The sequence below is a fragment of the Molothrus ater genome, chromosome 1, assembly GCF_012460135.2.
Source record: "Molothrus ater isolate BHLD 08-10-18 breed brown headed cowbird chromosome 1, BPBGC_Mater_1.1, whole genome shotgun sequence".
Lineage (NCBI taxonomy): Eukaryota > Metazoa > Chordata > Aves > Passeriformes > Icteridae > Molothrus > Molothrus ater.
In genome coordinates, this window is record NC_050478.2 from 129,763,899 (window position 1) to 129,780,673 (window position 16,775).

Below are 16,775 nucleotides of genomic sequence, written 5' to 3' on the forward strand. Positions count from 1 at the left end.
CTTCAAAGTAACTTTCAACTTTTGAAATCACTGTGAATCTAATTAAAGCTGTTAAATTTCAGTGTACTTAGAGATTTACTGAGAAGGGTTTAATTTAGGATAAATGTAGTTTTAGCTTTCAGGTAAGACTCTTCCTATGGATCTTCTATTTCTCTTACACCTTGCACCTGCATATCATTATTGCACTGATAACAATAGGCACAGTAGGCACAAACCATTTTTGTTTGCATGGAAAATGTAGAAAAGTGGAAGGAGTGTAGAATCCTGCATGCACAATAAATACAGTAATCATAACAAGAGCTAACTGGGGGATGGATGTCAGCCATCATAGCCCTATATTCCTCTGTGACCTAACACCAGGAGAATCTAAAGGGTTTGTTTCAAATTGTAAAGGTCCAAAATAATGGGGATATAGTCTATTACTGTTGCTGTTTGAGAGTCTAATAAATCAACATTTAATTTAAAACGAACAGAAACATCATTATTTAATGTACTCAAACATTCTCCCCTTGTGCTTGAAATCTAAGCACACCAATGTTTTATTACTACTTGAACACAGAGTAAACATATTCTTTTCTTCCCTTCTATTGCTTTGAACATCTGCTAGTTACAGCTGGATTTTAGTAACATAAGGAAAATGAGAATTATAAGAATCCTGAATTCTTCATTGTCAAACCTGTGTGATAATAAAGTGAAGATGGACTTGTCAATGCTATCCTAGAGAAAGATTCTGATTTGTGCTGCTAATCTGGTCCCTGACTGTATGTTTGAAATATAGTTAGACTTTCACAATATGAAGAAGAGAAAATATTTATAAGGATATGAAATATATTTGGCAGAATCTTTTTTTACTTGAGTTCCTAGCTGAAGTCATAATCATGAAGCTTTAGGAAGCCATTACGGAATTTATTTTTCCAAGATATTCCTGGGGAAAAAAAAGTGTTTTACTCTGAGTTTTCTATGTTCATTTTCATAGCATGTTTAACAAAACATTTAGAAAACAAGAGTTTTACATAGGGGACTGTATAAAAAAAAATTAAAAATTACTCTGTGCTTCAAGGATGAGCTGTTAGGGAGAAGGAAATACTCTCCAGGTTCAGTTTTCTGCTCCTTGTACATGTTGAATGGCAAACTCTGTGCTTCAGATAAGAAGCATGTTGTGATTCTTGTTTTGGTAAGGGCTTAGACCTCAGCTGTGCAGTGGTATCTCCTGCATGGATCATGTACAGTAATAAGTGTCTCACCATTTTCAAAAAGCCATCAAAGAGAGCCTCCACAAAGAATGAAATAGTATCATTTTTCATTAATTTTAATCTCAAATTTACAAATGACATCTCTTAGAAGAAGTAAGATGCCTTCACTAGTTGGCCCAGCCCATATTCTGCAAAACAACAGTGTGACTTCATGAGGAGTGCAGTTGCTGTAATAATTGTGGTTATTTGAATCTTAAGTCTCAGCCAAATATATTTTCCAAGTGAAAATTGCATTAACCATTTTAATGAGAAAGAGTAAAAATGGCAGGGGGATTAATTATGTCAATAACTGAATTTTGAACTAATACTAGTTCTGAACATACAGCAGGGCAGTGGGGGACAAATATGCATTAATTCTCTCCTTCAAGGGTCTGTGACCATTGAAATGTATGATGGCTAAGATACAGTTTTCTTCTGTTTTATTGTAGTTCCTTTATGCAACTTACATTGCTCCATCTGCCAGTATGGACACTGGACTTCATCAGAATAAGAAAAATATGATTTATCACAAAATTGACCCAGCTTTTGAGGACCTTTTTGACCCAGCAGAAGAACATATCCTCACTGTTTTGCTGGAACCATGGATGAAGATGGTGGAAGAAGACAAATACACTTATAGAAAGGTAATATCTGGATGACACCATGAAAAATTCTTATTTCAGGGAAAAAATCACAAGATCATTTATATGAACCCTGTTGTATTTATACTCCAGAAGGGAGAAGTATTACAAGATGTTTTACTCACTCCTTTCTATCCTGATAAGTTGAAATAGGCTGAGCTCCCTGTGGAGAGCAGACTTCTCATCTGAAAGGAAGCTGTGGGCTTCATAGACTCCTTGGCCTGTGAATTGGGGAGAAACACATCTTGTATGGTAAAATTTATCTTTGCACTCAGGAAGTTTCATATTTCTGCAATTGTACCATTGATCAGAAGTAATTTTTTTAATGATGGATTGCCCACAAGCACTCTGTATTTTTAATGATAAGCACATAGTAAGGTGGTTTTTTTGAGTGTCAGTGCAGTGACTGTAGGTATTTCTGGTGTTTAGAATTTAAGTGCAGTTACTACTTAGCATAGAGGAAATGTGACATGGTGGTTCAGCTGTATTTGCCCCAAACACTTTTTAGATTGTTGCTCTGAAAAAGTGGCTCAGAGGTGTACTCAGTTCTAATCCCAAAATGTTCTGAAAGTTTGAATTGAGCATGCTCATGGAGGTCAGAGGAAAGGGCTGCAATCCTGGCTGTGCCTCTGACCAATAACAACAAGAAATGGTGATGACAGTGGTGTGGATGCTGTGGCTCTCTGCTATTTGTAAACTTAGCTACAAGTTGCTTGCTGAAGGTCAAACTCCTTCTGGGTGCCACAATACGAGAAAGATACAAAGCTCTTGTAGGGCCCTTCTAACTCAGGATACTCTATGATTCTAATTTCAAGTCTTTAGCATCTCTCTCTTGGAAATAGAAGGAGAAACTTACAGTGGAAAATCAGGAGAGAGAGGGCAGGAAGTTGGTTCTTGTTCCTGTTTTTCTTCACTATGAGGTTAGATGAAGCATCTCCAATTTATAGGAAATATCATCACTTATTGATGATACTTCTGTCAGCTTGTAATAACATTCCCACATTGCCCACTGCAAAATATTTTGAAATCTCCTTTTTCAGAAGTTTTGTAATACAGTCTATTTTTGGTTCTGTATCATGTATGAATGTAAGAAAAACTAGATTAATTGATACCTAAAATCACAGTTGAGACTGGTCTTCTAGCCAGTATTAAACATTTAAAAACAGATTGTAAGAACAGAAAAGAGACATACAGCTGTCTTCAGCACTTTTCAACCAAGAAAGTTCATGGAACAGAGGTCTTATCCATATTCTTGATTTTAATAGACTTTGAGGAGATTTTTTTCCTCCATGGGTTTCTGTAAAGTGTATCTTCAGCCTTACTGTAGAAGTGAGTTTCATGGTTTAGTCATGCAATAGGAGAAAAAATGTGTATCTTGATTTGTTTGGAAATGCCTCCCTGATAATTTCCCCTGGTGCCCTAGTTTTGTATATCACAAAGAACAAGTGAACAATTATTATCTTGTCCTGTTCTCAATGTTGTTATGCTTTTACAAGTTTCTGTGATATCCCACTTCATTTAGATCTCCCTGAAACTCAAGAATCCTAGACACTTTGACCTGTCCTCTTACAAAAGGTGTTCCATACCTTTGTTGCACTTATTGCCCCATCTGTATGTATTATATTATTTTGATGAGATGCAAGCAATACTCAAAGTCTGGATGCACCAGGGATCATCCAGTGGCAGAACCATGTTTTCTGTTGTGCTCTTTGCCCATTCCTAATTGTCCCTATCATTCTAATTGCTTTTTGACTCCTGGTGAACTTTGAGTGGATGTGCAAAATGTAAGCTAATAGCCATCTGCAATGATTCCAAGATTCCCTTCCTAAGTAATAACTACTAATGGAAAGCCCTAATTTGGAGCTCATTGGAATGACTTAATGTTTATTATTGTTGAATTCAGCTGGCCTTTTATCACACAGATGCTAAAGTGTCCTGCTATCCTGCAGCTTTTCACAGTCAATTTAATTTTTTGCTCTGTGGAATCATTTTGCAAACTTTGTTGTCTCCTCACTCACCTCCTTTCCACATAGTTTCTGAATGTTTAAAAAACAACCTCAGTGCAGGTCCCTGTGAGACTACAATAGGAACCCCACCCCATAATGAAAGTTATTTATTTCTTTGGTTTTGATTTTCTACCTTCTACTTAATTCACGAGGGGACTTTCTCTCTCATCCTGTGATAACATAATATCTTTTAGAAGTTTTGAAACTTTGAGAAACTTAGTGAAATGAAATCTAGTAATCCAAACACATCTGTAAAATATTTTCTTTGCTTTTCAACGTCTTTTCTAACCTTTCAGATAAATTATTTTTTCTGAACTATTTCAGCTATAATTCTTTATGACCTGCAGTGCACCTTGGAATTGACTGATACTTTTCATGAATCTAAAATTTTATGTAATTTCTATCAGGCTAGTTTTAGTCTTTTGTAGCTGGGTATTTTCTGTGCGTGCTATCTGTAAGGGTTGTCTAGAGTCCATTGCCGGTCCTCACTGAGTCAAATCATCAGCACAGCCGAGGGTTCTCATACATCGTTTTTGCATAAAAAGGAGTCTGCTTTAGAGCTCTCTGTTTTCACTGCTTCTAGTGAAAAGTAAGAATTGAAGAGATATACTTGTCCATTAATATGTGTGTCAGTTTATATCTCCTTAAGTTAACCAGAGGATAATCTCTTGCCCTTTCAGTTTGGAGGATGTGTTCCTTTGCAAGTGCGGTTACATGCTGACTTCTCAGTGCTCTAACAACACAAAGATCTTAATTTGAGCACAAAAAAACCCAACAAAATCCTTTTGACTGCACAATACAAGTGTTTGTGAAGAGTTACAATACAAAGACATTAAACGACCTTCTTCTGGGAGGCACTAGAGTCTCTTTGTACTAGGTGCAGGCTGATAGTTAGGCACACTCCTTCCCAAGCACAAAGACAATGTCTGTTTTGTATTTTGTTCAGTCCCTGGCTCTACTCTTCCCCTTTGTTCTACTCTATATCAGGACATATTTGGCCCATAATGAAACAAGATATTTTATCAAGAATTAGGTGAGTCCAAAATTGTTCATCTGGGACATGTTCAATATATATATATATATCTCTCTACATTTTTTCTTTAAATGAAACAAGAAATCAGGAGAGTTTCTTTTTACTGTTGACTCTCATTCTGCCTCTGTCTGCTTTCTCTTCAAACTTTATGAAAAAATGTTCTGAATTGTTTTACTATTTATTTTAAACTGTATTTTCTTTTAAGGGAAAGAATAGCCCAAAGCACCTTATAACAATGGAATAAAGTTACATTGAACTTGAAGACATTCAGATAGCACAGTGATTAGTGTAGTATTCACATTTAGATGAAAATATAATGAATATTTTTCTAAACATTCTCTTCTCTCTCTGGCACATAAACACTTGTATAAGACAATCACAGCTCTCTAATCTTTGTAATGGGCATGCAGATCAGTGTAAGGTATTGGCTCGATTTTGCTAAATATCTTAAAATCTGCATTAAAATGGTTTAGGCAGCAAGGAAGGTCACCAAGTATCTCATTCACAGTTACTGATTGTACATAACTGAAGAATTGCTCTAGTTACGTACAGCTTCTAATTAAGTTAAAAATGCCAACTTCATGGATTCAAATCACACACAGTAAATAATTTAAGAAATAGGACAAGACTGAAAGTCAGAAAGCTTTCATCTTTATTGTTTAGCTATTTTAACATCTTTCTCAACTTAAATTTCTGTTTCTCTAAATCTGTGGCACTCTGTCTCCTTGGCATTTCCCGTTGAGAGTCCTAGTATTAAGAACTGTTTTTCTGCTTCTCAGGGGCAGTTTGACATACAATTTGCTGGTATAGGCAATCAGGTATGTCTGACCCAATATACACAATATAATATATGCAAAACATACGCAATATATTATGTACACATTAGAATTTAGCAATTTTTGAATCAATTTGGCTAAAGTTGTAGTTAGGTTATTTAGTAGTTATTTATAGAAATCTGCATCTGAACCTACGCAGATGGGAAAAGTGTATTCTACCAGAGCTATTGATAGAATTGTTTGTCACAAGAATGTGACTTCTTGTCTCTTCTAAACATCAGTCTCATTGCTGACAGATGTATTCTTTTCCATCCACTGTCACTGGCAAAATGTCCATGTAGTTCTCCATCTTTCTATAATGTGTACTGTAGGGGTGATACAAGATATTATTTTTATTAGGTGGAGTTGGTGGAAGAAACTCAACAGCTGGACTCCATGTACTTTAGAGAGCTCCAGGCTTTGCATCAAGTGAGTTCCAAGAAGGATGAGGTAAGACAAGTACCTACTAACAAAAACAAACCCTTTCTCTGTCAGAGAGGGTTCACACTTTGAGTATCAGCAATGAAAAGCTGACCAGATGCCAGTTTGGAGAAGCAAATAGTCTGATTTCTACCATTTATTTTGGGGACTGATTGACAGCCATTGTGTTAATTAGATACACAGGTCTTCTGTCAGTTCCATCAACATCAGACCTAAAGTCTGTGGAATGTGTTTTGGGCCCCTACTCATGAGTAAAAGCCTCCATTTCAAGGGAATTAGAGGTATATATTGGATTATTTGATTATGGAACCTGCAGACACTGATATGTTTAAAGCAAACATAAAAGTAAAGCTTGCTAGGAGCTGGAGCCTTAACTCAATTTATTTTCTTAGTGATTAGAAAGCTATTTTACAGAGATAAGTTATCTAATGCAAGGATTATTAGACTGAGCAAAATGCAGAGGTGAAAAAAGCAGTTATGCAAGCAAAATAATTTCTCCCCTCAGAGTACTGTTGCTGACACGGGGGCTCTCAAAGAAGATCAGCACTTGCATCAAGCTCCCAAAGAATTGGCAGGTCCTAATCTGTCTGACCTGATCCATGACAAGGAGAAGTTAGAACAGTTCCAGGCTTTTCTTGATAAGCATTCTGCTAGGTACGTTTCTTCATTATTGTTATTTTACCTGTTTCTAAGTTCAGAAGAAATATTTGCTAATGATCTTGGCTATCTAAATGTTGACAGATTTTAGTCTTTTAAAAAATGTTTTTGCATATTTATGAAACACACAGACACATTGTTCAGACAACTGAATTGTCTGAACATGTTTGGGGTAAAAATTCTCCTGTCAAAACATATTTGTATTACAGTTCTGTTTTCAGTTTCTGCTTTGATTAGTGGCAAACCCCTGAGTAGAACAATTAGCCTATAATGAGTAAAATTTTCTCTTTTTTAGTACAGATTCAATTTAGTACATTTTAAAAATTAAAGCTGGTTATTATAAAAATGTACAAATAGAAAACAGGCATGTTATTGTCACAGTGTGACAGCAACCACAGTTTTGTGTCTGCTGAGCAGATTTAAGTACTAGCTTGTAGCAGACACAATCTCAGGCAGAGTCTTCGAAAAGGTGAGCCTGTTTGTTTTAAAAGTAAGATCTGAACAGAAGCTGATACTCTTTCTTTTGTCTTTAAATTGTTGCTTCCTTCCTTTAGTCGGGCTTCCCATGAGTTGATGCTTTGCATATTGGCTGTTGCTTCTAGTCAAGCACTGCTATAGCTTTACATTGGATATTAGTCAGCTTTTTCAAAACTGCCCAGAAAGGGCCATCTGGCACAAAACTCCTCTGGCCAAGATTCAGTGTCATCACTTCTGCTTATCACATAGGTTCTCTTCGTAGTCAGAGAGACAAAAATATACACTCCTGGACACAATATTCCTAATTCTGAAGGTAAAATCTAAAAACCAGTTTGCATGGATCATTCCTACGATTACTGACTACAAAAGGACTGCAGATAATGAGTTCAGATGGAAATTCTTATGGTCTAGCTGCCTATAGTCAGGTGACTTCTGGTTTAGTTGTCTAGAACAGTGGTCTCCAAACCTCTTGCTCATGCATCTCATCAGGAAAAACTTTTTGAGCATGGAACCCTAGTATGTATGTGTATATATATATATATATCTATATGTATAATTTTTTATACATTATATACATGTGCTACTAAAGTTTTAATATTTTCTTGCTGCCCCTCAAAAGATGGTCTTGCACACCCCTTCAGACATTGCGGTTCAGAGACCACTAGTCTTGAGTTCCTCTCTAACGGGGGAAATGGTAGGAATCAGCAGATAACAGGTCATGGACAGGTATGCTGAATTGTCTCTGGTATTTCCTGCTTTGTTCATCACAGAAAAGTCTCATTTTAAGTGGTAGAACCAGGCAGAGAAATGTTTAATTTATGGAGCCTTTTTTTTTTTTTTTTAAATAAACCTTCATAATGAAGAAAGATATTTGAGTAAGTCTCACAACAGTGTTTTAGGCCTGGGTCCAGACTAGTTACTCTGGAGTCCAGCTGGAGTCCACAATAAAGGTGCTTAATGGTACTGTAAGCTGAAGGGATCCTAGAACTAATGCAGTCTGGAAAATGTCAGAAAAAAACAATGAACACATCATTTACCTTTTTATCAAAACTTATGGTTCTGATAATGTCCAAATGTAAGTGATCCAAGTTTCAGGAAGCACAGGCTGCTGAGTACCTGTGCACAAATTCTGGTAAGAAACTAAGCAAAGCTCCATTAATTAATACTTTGTTAAGTGTATAGGATATATTCACACAATTGCAGGATAATTTGTGTTACTTCAGGTTAGTGAATTATCGCTTGTTAGTCTTGCCAGGCTAATTGACTGTGGATGTCCTCCTGATCCAGTATGCCAAGATAAGCCACCACTAAACAGTTTAACACACTTGAACATTATATATTTTACTTTTTAAAAAGATACACGTATTTGGTCAGTTGTCATAGGTAGATGCCAAGGAGTTACACCATAAACCACAGTAATTTGGATCACTTGCATTTGGGTGAACTTAGTCATGTTGTGATGAACTAGCAAATGGAAGAATTTCAGTCTCAATAGAACTTGGGGTTCTGTAAGGGTCTCAAAAGACTTTTGAAAGGAGAACATCTGTTCTTAAATCGGTCAGATGCTTTTGAACATTTTACTCATAGATTAATGTTTTGAAAAAGCCAGTGATTAACCAAATGGAAAACTGAAACAGATTTGTCTGAATTCAATGTTTCATATTTCCTGCTGCAGATACAATGAATGTACTCACTAAAATGTTCATATAACTTCAGCTAATAAGATACTGTCAGAAAACAGTCAAATAAATTAAACTGAAATTGTAGATATGTCATTTATTCTGTTGTCTGGTTTAGAGAATGAAACCATTCTATGATTCTATGAAAACAAATTTAAATTTATAGTGTACACTCAAACATTATGAACAATATATAGATTGAGAATTGCATCATTGAAATTGTCACCAATTAAATAAGTAATAGAATTGGTAATTTATGAGAAAGCAGCCCACAAAAAGCCCTAGAAACAAATTTTGCCATTAATAGTTTTTATCTGCTCAGCTGCAGACTGACTTAAACTCTAGCGCTTCACACGGGGCAGGAAGGAGGTGATTTCTTGGGCTGATGTTCCCAGCTGTCATCCATGCTTCTTTCTCAGGCAATATAACAAAGAGGCAGAGCAGGAGGTGTCAACTCATCTCTCGGGGGCTCACAGCCTCAGTACTGATTCAAATTCTCATCTGTTTCACTCTTCATTCTCTCTGTGAGCTCTGCATGACGGTTCTGGTCCACAGTCCCTGCTGGATTTAGCAGTGGCATATTGAGGAGGTTACTCCTTTCAGGGTACCTCCAGATGGCACCCTAAGTGAGATCTCTAAGACAAAAGTTTGCTCTGCCTGTTCAGTAAGTGCCATGGTCTCAGCAGATGGTACTAGCAGAGAAAAAATGTCATAAAATTTCAGCCCAATCTGACCTGGTATTTAGGTCTTGAATACTTTGGTATGGTATAGTTGTGGTTAAACTAATAACTTCCGAGAATGTTGATGAAATTAACTCAATACTGAAATAACATTCTGTTTAAATTTGTTTGTAGCATGGATCTCATGTGCTGGCTAGATATTGAAGACTTCAGAAAGATGCTCCAAAAGGATAAAGAAAAAAGTGATGAAAAATCGAAAGACATTAAAACCAAGTACTTAAACAATGAGTACTTCTTTGGACCCAACAGCCCAGCTACCAGAGAACAACAAGAAGAGGTAGCAGTCACAGAGCCATTCATAAAGAACAGTCACTGTGACTGTGACTGAGATGAAAATCCACAAGTGGGTCTGCTCCAGCTTTTCCCCAAGCTATCTCCTCAAATCTTGCCTATATTTTTGGCTAGAAGTATGGTTCTATTATGGTTGTATAGGTCCCTTCCTTCCTGTTCAGGCTTTTCCTCCCTACCTCTTACAGAACATCTCTCCTGAACTGTGATCTAGGCCATAGTCAAAGCATGTACAAGACAGCTCAGAAAAAGTGTAAAAATAGCTTTCAGGCACAGTGATTTGTTCCAGCTTTTTATTTTAGTATGTCAGTAAAGCTCAGACAACAAGTCTGAGCTGTGGTGCTCTGATATATCTTGATACTTAGGCAATTTACTTGGTCAGGCTGGGGTATTATTCACCAGAGTCTGTATCTTATTATAGGTAGGGACAAATGTAATCTGTTCCCTTTTATGAAAAGTACATGTGAGCCTTGGGTAAGCATGCATTAAGTGCTTTGCTTACAGTTAAGCTCATGCTTTGCTAAATCAAGGATGTAGAGAGATAAAGGACTTTTGGTATACACAAACGTTTATGTCATGTGTTATTGTATTTGGATTGCTTAGCTAATGCATTCAGGTGGAGGAAGGAGACAAAGCCTTCCTGATCAGCTTTCGGCAGCGGCTCTGCTACAAGTTCAGCAATGTGTCCAGAAGAGATTAGAAAAACAATGGCTGCCATTGTTCCTGGCAGATGAACACCATGGGGCAGAGGAAGAAGCAAAGGTAATTTTTTAACAACAGCAACACATACAGGCATTGTTTTTTGTTTGGCTCATAATTTACCATTGGGGTAGAAAGGTTTAGAGGAAAAGCAGCCCACAAATTACTTTCAGTTTACATTGAAAGAGATGCTGTAGCATGTACAGGTTGAAACATTTATCTTGGTAAGTGTGAAGGCAGTTCATCTGAAGGCTTAGTTAAGCTGACAGTATTATTGTTAGATACCAATTCTGAAGGAGCTGGTGTTAGCTCTGCTGACATCCAGCCTGCCAGGAGAGTGACCTAATTTTTGCTGCACTGCTACACTCTCCCTATGCCATTTTGCCTTAGCCATACAGTTGCACACTGAAGAAATATTGCTTTGTGTAAAGAATTTTCCCAAGGGGACCAGGACACAAGCAAATGAGTGAGCTTCCCATGCTGTAATTCTTTCTCTTATGCTGTCCACATTCTCCCATCTGGAGCTGCAGTGCCTGCAGAATCGACTTCAGGACTTGTGAAATTCTTTGGAGTGGGGAGGTTAACTGCTACAAGCCTTGCTCCTATTGGTTACTTCAGAAAGTTGCCAAACAGCTGGGAGTGAGGAGCCTTTCACTCCTGCTGGTTCATTGGGAAGACTGAGGAATGGGCAGAGCTAACATCTGCCTTTTATGAGTGCCTCTGTTGCTGTGATCCATGTAAGGGGATCATCCTGCTGGTGGCAGAGGCAAAGACTTGGTGTTTTGCACTTCCATAACAGCTCTGACATGTGAATGTCATAGCAGAAGGAAACTTCAAAGTTCAACCAAGTGGACACATATGCAACTGCATTGCTTGATAAAACTTTTTTTCTTTCATCTTTATAACATCATGAAGGTAGTCAGAAGTGTTGTCAGAAGTGCATATAAACTATTTTCCACTGATTCAGAGCACTAAGCAATCTGAAAAGTACAGGTTTTAATAAGAGAAACTATAATTTTAACAATGATTATGTGAATTAAATTTAAAAAAAATCCTAACCCTCTGCCTTTTTTTAGCTGAACTCTGCCTCCTTTACAAGCCCTGGCAGAAGACCAATAAGGCTAAGCTGCTTCCAAGTCTGGAAGCTAACTCATGCCTCTTTTTGCACCTGCTGCACTGTGTTGGCAGGGAGATTAGCCCAAGTAGTTTAGAAAATGCTGTATTCAACTCAAATAAACAGTTTACAGGAAATACATAGTTCTAATGAGCTTTCAGTCTTTTCTTAACTCCATTTATGTCCAATTGCTTTTTTCTCTTTCTTATTGAAAATTCAGAGGATGAAAAGATTCTTTGAAGAAAGTATTTTAGAAGAAGTGAAACCAGATGATATTCTCCACTGGCTTCATATTTCACAGTGACAAAACAGTGTGGGCATGCTATGTAGTCCTTATTCAGGAAACCTGCCCTCTGTTTGAGGTGTAATTCAGCTACAAAGAACTTGCAGGATCAAGTCTGTATTTATGATACAGCTATGCAAAGGAACTAAAAATATTTCATACTAAAAAAAAAAAAAAACCAAACCCAAAATTTATTCCTCACATAAGTGGTCCCTTAGAACATTATGGGTGAAGTAAACTCCACCACCAGTGGAGTGCATAGTTTGACTGGTATTGCCTCTTGTCTTCTCTAGTTCCCCAGTCTTAATGAGCAGGTGTTCATTTATAGCTGAAGAAGGGATGGCATTCTGTGCAGGTCCACAACAAGTTTCAGACATAAAATCCATAAGAAGACATATAAACTATTCTACCACTGGGGTCTTAATCATTAAAAGGCTAACCAGAAAAAGAGAATATTTAAAAAATAGAATAATAATATTTTGTTCAGCTATAGAAAAGGGATATAACTGAAGATCTTTCACACAAAGACCAGCAAAAGACAACCAGGATGTGGAAGGCGAGTGAAATTTGCTATGTCTCTTGTGTCTGCAGTTTCACAGTCTTTTTCATTTGGACCTTGCACATTTTTCACAATTTCCCTGTTGACACTGTGAGCCCCAAATGTAATGCTGTTAAAAGCAATCATGACTGTACTGGTTACAGTGGGCTGATTACTCACATTACTCCTGAATTTAGTTCCCTGCTGGATGCTCATGGTAAATCTCTCTCCCTTTCTGTCTGGAGAGGTCAAACTTGAAAATAAAGATCTCTTGTCCTGGGCTTTGGAGCACTATTAACACTCCCTAAACTAATATTGTACTTTTAATTCACATTTATCTGTATTTTGCATGCAGTGGACTTATTTGGACAAGCTGTTCATTCCAGCATCTGGTAGTTTATTTATTATTGCAAGTGGATTACGTGCAGACACAAAAGGGAATGTGAAATATGCAGCAGAGTGGGCAGGTTTAATCATATCTCACAGTATCTCTTTCATTTAGAATTGTATTTTAATCTCACAGCACTGAGATAATATCAAATTTAAACTTTTTAAACCTTTGTAATAATAGATTTCATCAGATGTTTGCCAGTTTTTTTCCTCTTGAAGAGCAGTGAACTTTTTGTGATTGCCAACATACAAGTTGTGTACATATGTTGGGTTGAACTTTTATTGTCTGTTGAAATCAAACTAGAGACCCGGTCACCAATTATCCATGCAAACCATCAGCACAAAAGGGATCCAAAGTGCATGTGGGTTCTGTTAAGTGAGTTTTCCCTTTGCCTGTTTGTCAGGGAGATGATTATTCTCCATGTTCTGCTTCAAGGTTGTTGACCCATAAAATAAGTAGTGTTTACATACTGCTATAGGGATGGAAGCAACATTTTGTTCTTCCCTTCATGAATATGCCCTAGAAATAATTTTTCTCAAAAGTTCCCTAAATTCTGGTCACAGGGAATAGAACATGTTTGGAGAAGTGGAGAAGGGCTTGGAAAATCCAACTCTACTGCCTAAATTGAGCTGACTTTATTTTCACCAAAGGACCCTCTGGACAGCCACCACCCTCCTTGCCAGGGTAGGCTGTTACCCCTGGCAGGCTCTGTGACAGGACTGAGCAAAACCCCTGGTTTTAAGTTAAGTTGCAGAAACCCTTTCAGCTTAGGATCAGCTTAGATTTCCAGGACTGTTGGCAACAACTAAAAATGTTTCTGACCGATGCTCACCACTGAACAGCACTCCACCCTTCCAGGACTTCAAGAGTTTTAAACCACTTTTAGAAGATGGTTTTCATTCATCCATCTGATAACAAAAGGGGGTTGTTTGGATGTTCAGCAACAGCACGAGAACTGTTTGTTCAGGAAGGCAGGCCAGCATGAACTTCAGTTCAAACAAATTGTCCCTGCATAAGCCATCTTTCTTTCCCCACCCTTTCCTGGCTGCCTACTGTTCTGTGCTTGGCAGCATGAGGATTTCCAAAATGTCTCAATGACTTTAAATTCTATTTTACTATTGGTAGCTTTATTTCATGGAGAGCAAACTCTCTGGCTTCTGTGGGTGATCATAGCAACACATTTCAAACCTCATTTTGTTGGTGAGATTCCTGTCAGAAGCATTTTACAACTTTAAGCTATGTGGTTTGTGTGTCCTTTTCCTTTGTTGTTTGTTTGCATAAAACTCAAACTGTTCTCTAGAAAAGTAACCCATTACCATAATCAATAACAAGAGCTGTTTCTATACTTTGTAGTATGCAGTCATATGGTCTAAATCATTGTCAGTCATTTCCTCTCCATCATATCTTCCAAAAAATGTTCCCCAAACCAAACTTTAAAAAAAAAAAAAGGAAAGGAAGAAATGAAACCTTGCCACATTTTATTGTATCCATGTCATAAACTTATAAACTACTGAAAGTTAGGGTCAGTGCAAAGATAAGAATCACACAGTTTACACTAACTAATGCCTTTGTTATTGCTTTTTGAAACAAAGTTTATTTGGTGCATCTATTTTTTCTTTTGACAGCATGTGGACAATAAGAGTGTTTCTTCATCTAGTGAAATAATTGCTTTCCGCAAGGCGCTCCTGGATCCAGTGACAGCAAATCTGTTTCAACGCTTTGTGGCACTGAAGGGAGACCTTCTGGGGAATGGGGTGCTCTTTTGGCAAGAGGTGCAAAAGTATAAGGTATGATGGTAAAACAGAGCAAAGGGAATAGCATTCAATTTGTCAGCAAATTCATGCATTCTTGCAAATTAGAACAATTTTAACAAAAATATCTATAGGCATTCTGTTGTTCATAGTATTCATAGTAAAGCCTCTTTCATTGTTTAAACTGTTTTTTTCATCAGTGAAAATCCTCACTTCTTAAGGGTAGCTATTCTTGACTCAAATGCATTATCCTTGTATTTCTTTATGCTTCTTCAAACTGTAGCATTCTTCTGAGTCTTTAAAGGAACACTGCTATCTTGCTAATGCCCAGAGTTTTGTATATATCTGTTGAGCAGTAGAAATATGCAAGCATTAAAATGTTCATTCTGTCCTTATAGCTGCAATCTGAATTTGGTGATTTCTCAAAAATGAGAGATAACTTTAAAATTCAATCAAATCTACAGATATAAAGATGGTATCAAAAAACCCCTATATGTAGAATGCAGACCACAGCTCCCTTGCACTTTGCAGAATGAAATTTGACTTGAGCTGAGCTTGGAACCAAAGTGAAATGTGATGAGAAAGGTCAGCAGGGATTACATCCCTCCCATATATACGTAGTTTTGTGAAATTGCTTGTGTGGGTTGAAATACAATAGAAAATGTCTGGAGTGAAACTTTAAGACACACTGCAGCCTCCTAGGAATATCCTGGACTGAATGCAGGGTCACCACAGATCTTCCATGTATTCCTCATTCCTTTTGCCTCTGGGATATTCCTGATGCAAAAGTGCTACCAGAGTGCAGAATCTCTTCTGGGCTCCTGAACATAGCCTATGTGCACATGAGAGGCAGGGAGCATGAGATTAGCTAACGTGCTCAGAAACTGGGCTGTAAACACAGTTGCTGTTGCAGTAGCACTTGGAGATCTGCTGCAGGCATGTGGGTGTACTTTCACTGTTTAATTTCATGAATTTGAATTTGATGTCTGCATTAGAAGGTGAAGCTCCTCCTGTTTCCAGGGGACAATCTCTCTTCCCCACAAAGGTTCTGATCTCCAGGCAAGGGATCACTGGCTGAAATGCTCTCTGGGGGTGCTGCTGTCTCTCTCATGGTTACAGAGTGATTACCTTAGATTAAAACTCTGATATGAAGGTACCTGGTGTTCCATGACACAAATCCTTTTCTAGATATTTGAAGTTTTGTTGATTCTTGTGACTCTTCATTGCTACATTATGGAGGACATGGAAACTTTCTGCAAATTAATGTGGAGCGTGCTCTTAATTCTTTTCTTTGTAGAACTGCTCTCTGAAGAAAGCCTTCATTGTTTTTTGTTCCCACCCCCTTTCCTGCATTTATGTTAATTTATTTGTCTTGTTATCCAGAAAAAGTAGAATCTGACCAGATTTCTCCATGCATGCAATGTCATGGTTGGCAGTTGATGCTCTTTGTAGAAGCAAAGGCCTGGAGTAGTAGGAGTGTTGTGGGTCAGGCTGAGCTGCAGGAATATTGCCAAAGGCGTGGGCAGCGCTTTGCACAGTGCATACTTGTATTGTCTGAGCCCTATCATGCCATCAGTTTAGACAGAACTCCCTTTAGCTGTCAGTGACTGCATTGCTCCCATAACCCATCAGGCTGGAGGCACATCTTGGGATAATCCAAAACCAAAATTTTTTTTTAAAACAAATATGAAGAAACATAACTCTGTGGATCATTTCCATCTGGTTATCTATGCTCGGTCTCAACTCTCTTCATATCATATGGCTTGTTTGTCTTCCCTCATACTACAGCTCTCTGCCTTCTGTGCTAGATGAGCAAAGAAAGCCATTATATATATACTAAGGATATATTTATGTTTTTGCATTGCCTTAATTTCTTTATTATAGTTGTTATAATTCTTTTTTTTTCCTTCCCAAAACTAAAAATATTCATAACAAAGCAAGCCAACTCTTTCACATACCACATTTCTGTTTAAAAGTCATGGTTTTAATT

General features: G+C 37.5%; 1 protein-coding gene across 1 annotated transcript in view; it reads left to right on the plus strand.

The window, feature by feature from the left end:
• RGS22 (regulator of G protein signaling 22) overlaps positions 1–16,775 on the plus strand; it is a 60,124-nt gene that overhangs the window by 32,171 nt on the left and 11,178 nt on the right. The window contains exons 16-21 of the mRNA XM_036378960.1: positions 1,682–1,876; positions 6,088–6,177; positions 6,674–6,822; positions 9,836–9,998; positions 10,613–10,771; positions 14,660–14,821. Of these exons, the coding sequence (XP_036234853.1) occupies positions 1,682–1,876; positions 6,088–6,177; positions 6,674–6,822; positions 9,836–9,998; positions 10,613–10,771; positions 14,660–14,821 (918 nt within the window). The remainder of the gene's footprint in view (positions 1–1,681; positions 1,877–6,087; positions 6,178–6,673; positions 6,823–9,835; positions 9,999–10,612; positions 10,772–14,659; positions 14,822–16,775) is intronic.